This window comes from Dreissena polymorpha, chromosome 7, assembly GCF_020536995.1.
Source record: "Dreissena polymorpha isolate Duluth1 chromosome 7, UMN_Dpol_1.0, whole genome shotgun sequence".
NCBI classification, from domain to species: Eukaryota; Metazoa; Mollusca; class Bivalvia; order Myida; family Dreissenidae; genus Dreissena; species Dreissena polymorpha.
The window spans coordinates 76875943-76889595 of record NC_068361.1 but is presented as its reverse complement, the minus strand read 5'-3'; the positions used below and the strand labels follow the sequence as shown (position 1 = coordinate 76889595).

The following is a 13653-nucleotide window of genomic DNA, read 5'->3' as shown; positions in this document are numbered from 1 at the left end:
AATATACAAAGCAATTTGTTTTTAACGCTTACAAATCATATGTTAGTTCAATACTGGTAAACAAAGTTTTTGGTGAAATGTTCAGTAGTGAAATGTAACAAGTAATTCCCACCTTCAAAAGGTATACTCTAATATCTTAATTTTTTGAAAAATAACAGTTTTGTTAATGTCCATGCAAAATATTTAGATAATAACAATATGTACTCTGTTGTTTAAAAAATAATAATTCTTAGTTGTTAGTGATACGTTGTATTCAAATAACCAATTTATGATCAATTTTGTTTATGATATATTTACCGAAATTGTACAGTTATACAAATCCTCCAATACAGCTTTGTAATTAACAAATGGCTTGTTATGCCTTGGTTCCTCTCTAGCCAGACATTCACATGCACAGGAGTAGCAAGGACGCTCAAGGTCACTCACCCCTTAGTTGCTCACATGACGTGTTCTGAGCAGCTTATAGGATGTTCTACAACCATTTTTTAACTCGGCCAAAATATAATTAGAACCAGTGTGCAAAAAAAAGTGTCATGATGATTGGGGAAAAATGCAACATCTACAATGTTTGCACCATTTTACTCTAGCCATAAAAGACTTTCCTGCCCCCTGGTGCCCATTTTTGCCATGGTTCCGAATATTTTTTTACTCTCTTTTAACCCTTATCCTAGATACATATTTTGATGTGTTGGTATTCACTTAGAAAGTTTAATTTAATTAAAGACCTTTCTTACTAGATTTAAGTTTTAAAGGGACTGTCAACCACGAATGACGAAAAAAGAAAAACTGTCTGACCAGAACCATTTTCGAACTCTACTCTCATATCAAGGAAACAATGTTCTGACCAAATTTCATGAAAATTGGGCCAAAAATGTGACTTCTAGAGTGTTCACATGTTTTCACTATATGCATATAGAGAAAAATGCCCCACCCACTGGCTGCCATGTTTTTTCACCGATCTGGACCATTTTCGAACTCGTCCGAGATATCAATAAAACCAATGTTTTGACCAACTTTCATGATGATTGGGCAAAAATTGTGACTTCTAGAGTGTTTACAAGGTTTCTCTATAGCCATATAAGGAAAACTGCCCCTCCCACTGGCGGCCATGTTTTTTACCGGACCGGAACCACTTTTGAACTCAACCAACATATTATTAAGACAAACATTTTGACAAAGTTACATGAAGATTGGGCATGAAATGTGACTTCTACAGTGTTAACAAGTTTTTTCTTTTTTTTTGACCTAGTGACCTAGTTTTTGACCCAGCACGACCCAGTTTCGAACTCGACCGAGATTTCATTGGGACAAAGCTTCTGACCAAGTTTCATGAAGATCGGACAATAAATGTGGCCTCTAGAGTGTTTACGAACAAATGTGGACGGACGGACGGACAAAGACCAGTCACAAAAGCTCACCTGAGCAATCAGGTGAGCTAAAAACGCACTAAGTGACCCAGTGACCTAGTTTTTGACCCGGCATGACCCATATTCAAACTTGACCTAGACATCATATAGATACAACTTCTGACCAAGTTTGGTGAAGATGGGATAAAAACTACTTGAATTAGAGAGCGGAAACCATGCTCAATGTTTAAAACGCAATAAGTGACCCCATGACCTAGTTTTTGACCCGGCATGACCCTTATTCGAACTTGAACTAGACATCATCTAGATACAACATCTGACCCAGTTTGGTGAAAATCAGATGAAAACAACTTGAATAAGAGAGCGGACACTTAATCAGACTGACCGACAGACAGACAAGCTCACTCCTATATACCCCCCTAAACTTCGTTTGTGGGGGTATAATTACATGCAAATAGTAAAATATGAAGGTATCCATGTTAAATATATTTGACAGACAACAGTGTGTTTTTTCTAAAGGACAAACGTTTTTTAAATTCTTTTATTTATTTTTATTGGATTCACAAAGGTAGTTGGTGATATAAAATAACTACAAATGTTTCTGTTATACAAAATGGTTCAAATGGCAATAAAATGGATACAAAAAATACAACAAAATTCTTTCCATAAAGAAAAGTCGAAGATAATGGCTTTTTACTTAAACTTTTTTACTTGACTTCATGAATACCAGTATATTATCTGAAGGCAGTTAACTCCAGCAAGGAATAAAAAGCTTTTAAATGGATACTATTAATATATTTTAAGAAACATTAATTTCAATAGGGTGAACACAAACCGAAGCAAATGTTGATATACAGGTTGTCTTTAACCTGTACAGCTAAAAATCATGAATTCCTAAAATTGTCTTTCTCCTGTTTTTAAATTGCATCATCTGGTGTTATATTAATTTTAGCTGGAAATATAATTTATTTTTATTTAACACAGAGCCTCTGTAGCAATTTTTAATTAAATCCAAGGTCCCTATTCAGAGATAACTTCAGTTTGCTGCAGTAAACGCAATCTGGCATTTACCAAAACAAGTATATACAAGAACTAAGTTATTATACCATAATAAACTGCAGTTCAAATTTTACCTGGATCACATAACTTTGATTGATAAAACAGCAAACCATCAGTAGCTTTCATCTAAAAACAAAAACTCAGTTTTGCTTGATTTCAATAATGAAACATTTTCAACTTGCAATTGAAACCATGATCCATTAAAGTATAAATAAAAATCATCAATGCCTCACATTTATCATCCCTGCAGACGCATTTTCTCCTCAAGTTTTAAGCCACATATGCAATCCACACCAACTTTGTTCTGTTTCTTCACAATTCAGCAAGTTCCAATCATCACAACACGTCGCCCTTGCCCTGTTTGTCTCGTGACTCGGTCCACGCCTTTGCGATGGTTCGTTTCATCTCATCGTCTCCCTCGTCATACATCTGCCTCATCATCTTCATGAGGCTCTCGTTGGGGTCCGCGTCTTTGTCAATGGGTCTAAAATAGAATTGAGCCATGATGGACGTATGTTAATTAATTGGTCCGCGTCCTTAATTGTCAATGGGTCTGAAATAGAATCCAGCTTACATTGCTGCTATGATAGCAGTTCATTATTAATTTATCCATCAATTTTTTTCCTCGTGTTTTGGTCTGAAGCAGAAGCAAGCTTTGATGACAGTATATTAATTAATTGAACTTTGCTATGATAAAACTGGGCTTAATTCATGTGCGTAAAGTGCCGTCCCAGATTAGTCTGTGCTAAATGCACAGGCTAACAAGGGACGACTCTTGCAACTTGTATGGCATTTTTCGTTGAAAAGAAGTCTATTCTAAACAAAAATACAGTCAAAGCAGAAAGTGGTGCACCTGATTGGCCTGTGCAGAGTGCACAGTCTAATTTGGGATGACACTTTACGCACAATCAAGTCATGCATTAAGCCCAATTTTCCCAGTACGAGTCCCAATTTATATATCAATTAATCTCATTGTCTAGTGATATGAAACAGATTGATAGTATGTTGATTAATTTGTTAATTTACAATTGTGATGATATATTCATTTATTTTGAATGGCAGGGCATATCTTACTTATTTTGGGTAAACGGAACTTAAACATAAATGAATACAGTTTATTTTATTTGTTATATTTGTCATGCAAATTATACCTATAGTACAACATAAAGGCTCAAAATCTAATAGATTTACTTTTAACCTTCGGACAAAAAGAAACAAAAAACATAGTGGTCAATGTTCATACTCTGACTAAATTTATAGAAGCCAGGTAATCAAAGATAATCTGGGATAGAGATTGTAACACTTACGGAGGTTTTGTGCCCTTGTCTTTGATCTTTTTCTCAGTGGTGGTCAGGTAAGGCCATGTTTTACCTGTGTTCTTTTTCTTCAACATGACTAGCACTGTGTCAGTCTTGATCTGAAGAAATTCATGACAATACACATGTAGTTTGGACATGTGACTTTGACATTTTTTAACTTAATGTGGCTGCCAATTTAACTTGGTTCTTAACCAATTCTTTCAGGGATGCAAACATTCCATTATAATCCAACTTGATCAATTGAAGCAAATTTATAGTTTTATGAAATTTATTTATTGGCTTATTAGAAATACTGGATTGCTTTCAACACATCAAAATCATGTGAAGAACCTGTTTAAGAATTTAAATGGAATATTTAAAATACAAAAAAAATATTTGGGCCATGCTCTGTGAAAAAGGGGTGTAATGCATGTGCGTAAAATGCCGTCCCAGATTAGCCTGTGTGGTTTGCACAGGCTAATTAGGGATGACAATTTACGCTTTATGATATTTTCCGTTTAAAGAAAGTCTCTTTATAGCGGAAATCAAGTTTAAGGCGAAATGTGTTTTCCCTGATTAGCCTGTGCAGACTTCACAGGCTAATCTGGGACTACACTTTACACACATGCATTAAACCCCCTTTTCACAGAGCGTGGCTCATTTATGTAAACAAATGAAACAGATGGCTATTAAGGAACTTAATACTCAGAACCTGGATGGACAATTACCCTTAGAGAACCTAACTACAATAAATATTTGCCATTGTCATAAATTCCTTTGCTAAATACTTTAATATGTAGCTATTATCTAAAACATGGCACTAAATGATGATTGTTTTACATATTTCTTTTACGCTGACTTTGACAATTAAAGCCAACTCATGTCATAGAACACTTGACCACAAATTCTAGATCAAATGTCTACTCCTACCTCTGATTTAAGTAGGGCAGTGATCAGTCACTGCACAGTAGTGGTAATTAACCCTTTACCACTTAGATAAGTATTTTGACGCATGTGTAGTCCCTCAGAAAGTTAAAATTAATTTAAAATATTTCTTACTAGATTCAAGTTTTAAAGGCATCATTTCCAACCCCTAGATACTGGTGAGCAGCAAACAGCATAAAACCTTAACAGACTGCGAGTTCTGAGTCGGAAAGGGTTAACTGACCGCCATGATCAGACAGAAATACTGTTGAAAACAGCAAATATATCCCCACTAACCAATACACTGACTTTTGGTTTAGTTTCATCATTAAGTTAACTCAAACTGTCAAACACTCCTTGAACATCTACAGTCAATTACACATTCTCAAACCTTGTACCAGCTTTCCTCGGGTATAATAGCTTCCATTAGATGTGCAACCTCGCAGGTGTAATTCTTGTTGTTGACCGAATCACAGCGTAGACTGAACGATCTATAAACAAGTAGTTTTAACCCTTTACGACTTAGATACATATTTTGACTCATTTGAAGTCCCTTAGAAAGTTACATTTAATTAAATACTTTCTTACTAAATTGAAGTTTTAAAGGCTTCAATGCCAACCTTTATGTACTTATGAGCAGCAAACAGCATAAAAACCGGAAAAGACTGCCAGTTAATCGCAGGCTGTTCTGGTTTTTTGCTGGTTTCAAAAGCCATTTTCACTTTGCTTCTTAAGAAATGGTGGAAAGGGTTAAGAATGGGATAGTATTTTTCTGCATTTTGTCGATGTTTGAGCTGTCAAGAAAATTAATATTATTTTGCTTAAACAAGGCAAAATTTTCCACACAGTTTGTACACCAATAAAATGTAAACAATGCAACTTTAATCTTATAATTACAATGTAATGAGCATCAAAGCTACATTTGTTTAAACTATAATGGCCATACAGATTTTTATTTCCTGTCTTAAGAATCTTGTTTCACTTTCGTTTTCATCATCTTTGAACTACACAACATAAACGTTCTCAACAAACAATGACATTGTTTCACTATTGACCAATAAAAAACGTTTAAATTTGCGCAATTACATGCATACATCAGTTCACTTGCATATTAGTGTTTTCATCAGGAAATTAAACAAAGGTCACATTATCCAATCAGATTGCAGTGTAAATATGAAAATGCAACAAGTTTTAATTATATGTGTATTTATAGCACACACAAAAATAATAATTAAAGGGGCCTTTTCATGTTTTGGTAAATTTACAACATTTAAAAAAGTTGTTTCAGATTCGCAAATTTTCGTTTTAGTTATGATATTTGTGAGGAAACAGTAATACTGAACATTTACCAAGCTCTAAAATATCCAATATATGCATCTGTTGACGATTTCAAAACCTGAAAATTATAAAGCATTGCAACGCGAAAAAATTGAATAATTTGGAGAGTTCTGTTGTTATATTTTGTGAAACTACGTGGATAGCTTATATAAAGTATAAAATACTTTCTACATTGCGTGATCGCGGATGGCTGAGTGGTCTAAATGGTTTATAGTTTTACTCCAGGACTCCAGGGGTCAGTGGTTCGAACCCAGTTGTGGGTTACTTTATTTTTACTTTTTAAATTTTATTCTCGATTTTACACTGAAGCTTTTTATTTCCAATGTTTACAATTATCAACATGAAGTATGAACAAACTTCAAAACATGCACAAATCTGTGAAACGGCCCCTTTAATATCACAGAACAACCAAGTGTAACATACAGTGAATGCATTTTAGGCCTCTGCTTACCAATAAATTCTTTTCATCACTTAAATTTTACTTATAACTACTTACTCAAGCTGCAATACAAACCAATCCGATTTTAATGGCTCCATTTAAAAAATCCGATTTTAATGGCTCCATTTAAAAAAAAAAGTTTTTTAATCTAAGTGATTTCTGAAAATATTTTTTAATACATAATATAAATAAGTAAGTTATGTTACCTACTTTTCTTTAAAGGTACATGTAACTTGGTCTTTCTCAACTTTCTCAATCCCTGGGACGGTGGCATAAATTTTCATAAACTTGTCCGACTGATCCCAAGCTGAAAATATATTTACAGCAAAACATAATAGCACACACCCAAGCACTTCCTGCTAAATAGTTAAATATACCAGAATGGAATACTTGAAAAGCTGCTGAAACCCACTACTCCACTCCTATAACCCACTACTCCACTTCTATAACCCACTACCCAATTTCAATAAACCCTAACTTCTATACACTCCTTACATCACTTCTATAAACCCCCTTAGTCGCTTCCTTAACCCTTACCCACCTTCTATAAACTCCCTACCCCTAATTCTATACACCCCCTACCCCATTTTATTAAAACCCCTACCCCACTTCTATAAAAAAAACTAGCCAAATTCTATAAACTTCCTACCACATTATCATAAACCCCTACCCCACTTCTATAAACCCCCTACCCCACTTCTAGAGTACCGGTACATGTACCTCTTTCCCACTTCTATAACTCCCCCTAGCCCAGTTCTTTAAGCTCCTTATCACACTTCCATAAAACCCCTACCCCACTTCCATAAACTCCTGCCCCACTTCTCCATAAACCCCTACCGTCCTTTCATAAAACCCCTACCCCACTTCTATAAACCACATACCACACTTCCATAAACCCCTACTCCACTTCTATAAACCCTATACCCCACTTCTATAAACACTCTACCCCACTTCTATATACACCTACCCCACTTCTGTAAACCCTATACCCAACCTCTATAACCCCACTTCTATTATCCCCTTTCCAACTTCTATAAACCTCTACCCTACTTCTATAAACTCCCTGGTCCACTTTTATAAATCACCTACCCCACTGCTATTACCCCATTTTCATACAGACCAAACTAAGTTTAACCTCTTTTCTAATGATTTAGTTAAGCAAATAAAAGGAAATCAGCACAAAAGAGGAAGATTCTCATGTTTTATATTAAAATAATTTGTAACGAAAAAATCTGTCATTTATTTCCGTACTGAGCTCTGCAGCCGTCTTGTTGAAAAGGATTCTTAGGTAGCCTTTTTTTAAATAATTATCATAAGTTTTCAGTATGCACTTCACTAATTTAAATAAATCATTACCATAATTTTTAATATCGACCACCATCATTCGAGGCTGATTTGAGACAGGTTTAGAGCTAGATGCTGCCTCATTGGTGGATGATGCCTTTGACTCCGTCTCCACCAATGATGAGATCTCGGTTTCAAGTTTCCGAAGCTCTATAGTGATCACATCTTTGACCCGCTGCCGTTCTGCCATTGCCAGCAGTTTTCGCATTTCTTCTGCATCCAAGCGAAGCTGAAATGTAACAGATAAAGATAAGCAATTAATGCATTATATATAAATAGCATTTAATGTGTCTTAAAATGTATTTCAGCGAATCTCTTAAAAACTTGGGCTTTATGCATGTGCTTACAGTATCGTCACATATTACCCTGTGCAGTCTGCACAGGCTTATCAGGGAATATACTTTTTGCTTTTATACAAAATTTTCCCAAAGAAAGTCTCTTCTAAAGAATAGTCCAGTCTTGGCTTAAATCCACACCAATCTCTCTGGAATTACTGTAAGGGCCACCGTAACTGCACTTCGGAATCATTATACTGACATTATGTTAGGAGAAACAAATTGACCTCCGCATTGTTTAGAAATTAAGAATTTATTCAGACAGGCTATTTTGATCTTTTATTTGCCTCTATGAAACAGGGGCCCTTACTTATTGTACTTTTGTATAGTCTTTATATTTGATTTGTAATTTTAGTTTAAAGCCATGTGAACTATTATAAACCAGATCATCCGTATCACCTCATGTGAAGCTGTCATTATATATTTTTTATTAGGAGCATGGAAAATAAATTCAAATCTACCAAAAATACTGTTTCTAAACACGACAGTCAAAAAAAATGGTCCGGTTTTGCACATTAAATCAAATGTGCATATCATATGACTGCATTAAATGAAAACCACTTACCTAGCAAATAGGTAATCAATTTATATAATTTGGGTAAGATATTGCTTACAATGTTTTTGCAGTGCTTTACTTTGCTAATTAATCACTTAAAATATTTCAGGATGGCTGACATTTGCAACAGTTTGTTGACTTATTAGAATTTCTGAAAGTAGCGAAGATTTTCGTCTGTTACCATTCATGTCCGTACCATCAGCTAACCAATCAGAAATCAAGTAATAAAAAACCAGGTAAAATCAGTACCGCGGGCTAATTTCCGGAATGCCGAGGAAGCTATAACAATATTTTTTCTCAAATGATTGCTCACTCAAACAACTTGCCCCTTCCCCCTCCCCCTAAAAAAAAACTCATCAGATTTACTTTGATCTCGGAATCGACCCAGGACTGTTTTAATCCGGATTTCCGAAAAAATCTGAACTTGAATTGAAAGCACTAGGATTCGGGCTAGTGTGTTAAATATGTTAACTTGAAGACAAGTTTTTCTTGAATACTCTGAGCTTTTATAAGAACATACGTACAGCTCAGAGTTCTTCTTGTTAACCGATTTTTTAATGTCCAAAAATTATAGTCTCACGTATGCCTATAAAATCGAGTTCAACCATCCTAACAATTGTCACAAACACAATACTTTCCATTGCCAACACCAATTTGCGAGTGATTTGTGGAGAAATACTCAAAACAAAAACTTAATAAAACAAGGGCTGTTTGTAAAACATGCATGCCCCCCTATATGGGCTATAAATTGTAGTAGCAGCCATTGTGTGAATACGTTTTTTGTCACTAAGAACCCTTGGTGGTGGTGGTGGTGGTGGTGTAGTAGTAGTAGTAGTAGTAGTAGTAGTAGTAGTAGTAATAGTAGTAGTAGTAATAGTAGTAGTAGTAGTAGTAGTAGTAGTAGTAGTAGTAGTAGTAGTAGTAGAAGTAGTAGTAGTAGTAGTAGTAGTAGTAGTAGTAGTAGTAGTAGTAGTAGTAGTAGTAGTAGAAGTAGTAGTAGTAGTAAAAGTAGTAGTAGTATTGGCAGTAGTAGTAGAAGTAGTAATAGTAGACATGGTAGAATAAGTGGTGGTGGTGGTGTAGTAGTAGTAGTAGTAGTAGTAGAAGTAGAAGTAGTAGAAGTAGTAGTAGTAGTAGTAGTAGTAGTAGTAGTAGTAGAAGTAGTAGTAGTAGTACATGTAGTAGTAGTAGTAGTAGTAGTAGTAGCAGTAGCAGCAGCAGTAGCAGCATTACAATACCAATACTTAAGAATGATCAAATGGGAAAAGGTAACCTAGCACTGGCAGTAAATATGGGGCTCATTTACAGGTCAGATTTGGAATCTCTGCTGTAAAATGAGATTTTGAAGGAATTAAAGGGAGGCAAATCTGTAATAAAAAGAACATGCATAAACCGTAGTTGTTTCCCTTGTTTGAACCATGCTAAATCCTTAAAATGCTAAATCCTTAAAATGCTAAATCCTTAAAATGCCTATTTCCAGTAACTGTGACCTTCACCTGTGACCTTGACCTTTGACCTAGTGACCTCAAAATCAATAGGGGTCATCTGCGAGTCATGATCAATGTACCTATGAAGTTTCATGATCCTAGCCCCAAGCGTTCTTGAGTTATCATCCGGAAACCACCTGGTGAGCGGACGGACAGACCGACCGACATGAGCAAAGCAATATACCCCCTCTTCTTCGAAGGGGGGCATAAAAATCGTTATCAAATCGAAAGCCGAAGTTTTTAATTAGACATTCGATCTATCTTACAGATGTTCCAGAGATAGTCAGTATATTATGATTGGTAGATTAGACACGAGATCTATCTCGCAGAGGATTCCGGAGATAGTCAATAGCGTATTTTCAAATTCTGTATACTCCGCTTTGTCCATTGCAAAATCATACACATTGAAATGAACTCTTGATGTGTTTGAAACTTTGGATTAATTTCAATATTATGCGTGCATACCATATCATATTAGTTGTTTTAATTTGCGCATTATGGATATATTTACAATCTATTTGTTTATTTATGCCAGAAAATATCCCCCAATTACCCGGAGTCGAGCAGTTAAGGAAACAACTAAAATAATTTCTGAATTAATTCAAACAATGCCGCAATAAACGCTGTACCTTTAAAGCTTTATTTAATTCCCGTTCAACCAATGTCAAAATTGTTTATTTACAGCGTGTTTAACAACGCAAAGCCGATAGTTCCATACACACCCGCAAATGACATACACTATGCGTGTTGTTTACCTTGAGTCGAGAGGTCACATCTGAAAAGCGAGAGTACTCGATTGCAATTGGCAGGAGGTCAACAAAACTTCGAAAATTCGATTCACTGAACAAATTTAGAGAAACTTCAGGTTTTTTCCGCTCCATTTTGGGAAAACGCCACACTGGAATTTTGGGAATTTCCCGTCGCGAAAACCCCCATTTTGGGAAAAAAATTAATCGCAAAATTGGCTCAATTGGGAAAAATTATCGCATGTAAATTATTTAAAACAGTGTTTCTTATATTTCAAAGAAGCCGTTAACTGGTAAATAACGACTATTTTGATAACTTATTATTAAAATTTTACAAAATATTATGAACATGTGTGATAAGTGCAGGTTTTTTAATCTGAATTTGGGGAAAAGGCTTGGCCTTTTTGAGGTGAAAAAAATCGCGGGAAGCGCCGGATTTTGAGGAAAATAAGGAAAGTCTTAAATAATCATTAACATATTTTACATTTCTTAAAACAAATTCAAGGCAACAGATAATTTAATTATGCAATACTTTCTATTTTCTACACCAGATCAGGTCAACTTATATATTTAAAGGGTAAAAAAAAAAAAAAAAAAAAAAAAAAAATTTTTTTTTTTTTTTTTGGAATTGGGAATTTTTTTTTTCAATTGGGAAAAAAACAACAAGATTTGCATTGGGAATGGGGCCGAATTTCGGACCCGTGGCATAGGGCGGAAAAAGCCTGGAAACTGAAAGATTTTATTTTTTTTTCATATCTTCTTTTTACCATTTAACTAATTTCTCTTTTATCGGTCGATCTTCATTTGAGCAACATTGACACGAAAAAGTGCTCAAGAGTTGAAAAAGAAATAACATACGCAAAAAATGCAAGAAATAGGCATAAATTTAGATTATTTTAGTTTTTAAATACAATTAATCTGTTTTTTTCCTTATATTAGTCATGTCTGTAATTATTTTCAAGCGTAGTAACATGAGTAAAAACAAAATACTCGGAGCACACAGTCTTGGCATTAATTTTTTTAAGGCACTAGCCCGGTTGGGCTACTAGCTTTGAAATTTCACTAGCCCGAATCAATTTTAACTAGCCCGAATTAAAAGTTACAACTCTGTTACATTTATAAATACATGTATGTTTGTATTGAAAAAACATAGAACAATAAAGATTAAACAAATGCACACTTGATTCTGTTTTTATTCACAGTTAATGTGACAAAAAAATTAAAACAATATCAACAGACATCTCCATTCAATCATGGTCATTGTCTGAGTCTCCGACATCCAGGTCTGACACATTATGTATGCTCCTTAAGGCGGCCTGAAAAAAAACAACAATGTTATAACATGATATAAATTTTCCAAACAAATATCTGAATAAATAAAATAAAATGTCAAACTAGCAATAATATCTGTGCATAAGAAGTAGCACAAGAAGGCAATTTTTCTTCCCAAACTTCTGTGTATTCTTAATCTAAAACGACATTTGTAGCAGTAGTTCTATCGCCTAAGCCACATATGGTTTATCGCCGATTTGCCGATTTTACCAGCATCTAAAATGCAATATAATACACCTCTGAATCTACTTTCAGGATTTGTACCTTGACAGATAAACTTTATCTAGACTGTACAAAAAAACTATACTTTCAAAGAGCATGATATTTAATTGCTTTTTTAAACATTATGTATGACAAGCACATACCAGCAAGTCAGCAATGCAGGCGCATAGTCAAATTCCTTAGAGGCATCAAAACGAAGCAAAGACAGATTATTTTTCCATGACGTTTGTAATTATTTTCGTTTCGTTGTTCATATTTTGTGTTGCTTCCTTCATTCTCATTTTGCGGTTGAAGTTTGTGCAATGCGCGCTCAAAATAACACAGAAAATACATTAAAATAAATGAATGCCGCAAATTCTACACCCAGTAGTAATAAATTGTTAAAGCATCTCGCGAGATCGTCTTACAACACTGTTCGATAAGCGTCTAATCAATAAGTGCACAAGAGAAACAACCAATGCAGTTTTGAATAAGCGCCTATATGAAGCTATTTCGGACTTGTTACAAAGTTCGGACATGAAAAATAGCACTCGATCCATCGGGCTACCGGCTTGGAATTTTCACTCGACCGACGCAAAAATCACTCGACCCGGTCGACGGTCCAGCGGGTTACGGCCAAGACTGAGCGCATGCGTGTGAAGTCAACACGAGAGCTGCGTTATTAATGTAAACATAGTGATCGACTTTGGGTCATGCTCGACTCAAGGTAATTGGAGGATAGTTTATTTGGCTTATATTTTCTATTAAAGTGCCGCCCGTATTCTGGGCAGCATCTTTACATGAATAAACGAGTAATCATTTGCAACTCCCCGAGACCGGATGTTCAATAGCTGGGAGTTGGATTATTGCAACGTGAAGATCTGTAAAATGTAGTTTTCATTATTAGTGTAATGTAGCCTAAATTATTTGCGCTTTTGAATAACTTGCATTGTATAGAACATTTTAACATTTATACTTGAATTTATTCGTACTCAATGTGCATGGATTTCTTACAGTATTTTGCTTATTTATTATTTAGACACTATCCACACAACTTCATAACTTTTTTACCTCCGCTACTTTCGCCATGTTTTCTGGAAGATTCTACTTTCGGTTTGAAACACATGCATTCAGAGCTATGGCTTCTTCCCCATTTTTTAGTTTCGAATGGAAAATGACTATAATTTATGGATTAGATTTGATTTTACGGAAATTGCCGTACACTTC

At 35.0% G+C, this 13653-nt stretch overlaps 1 protein-coding gene across 1 annotated transcript; it reads right to left on the bottom strand.

Moving 5' to 3' along the window:
• Positions 1–1883: 1883 nt before the first annotated feature.
• LOC127837756 (calcyclin-binding protein-like) lies at positions 1884–13611 on the bottom strand. The gene is made up of 6 exons (XM_052365106.1): positions 13498–13611; positions 7782–7998; positions 6636–6732; positions 5040–5139; positions 3734–3843; positions 1884–2910 (listed from the first exon to the last, which is right to left on the bottom strand). The coding sequence occupies exons 1-6, from the start codon at positions 13513–13515 to the stop codon at positions 2763–2765; spliced, it is 690 nt and encodes a 229-aa protein (XP_052221066.1). The 5' UTR covers positions 13516–13611; the 3' UTR covers positions 1884–2762.
• Between the last annotated feature and the right edge of the window lie 42 nt (positions 13612–13653).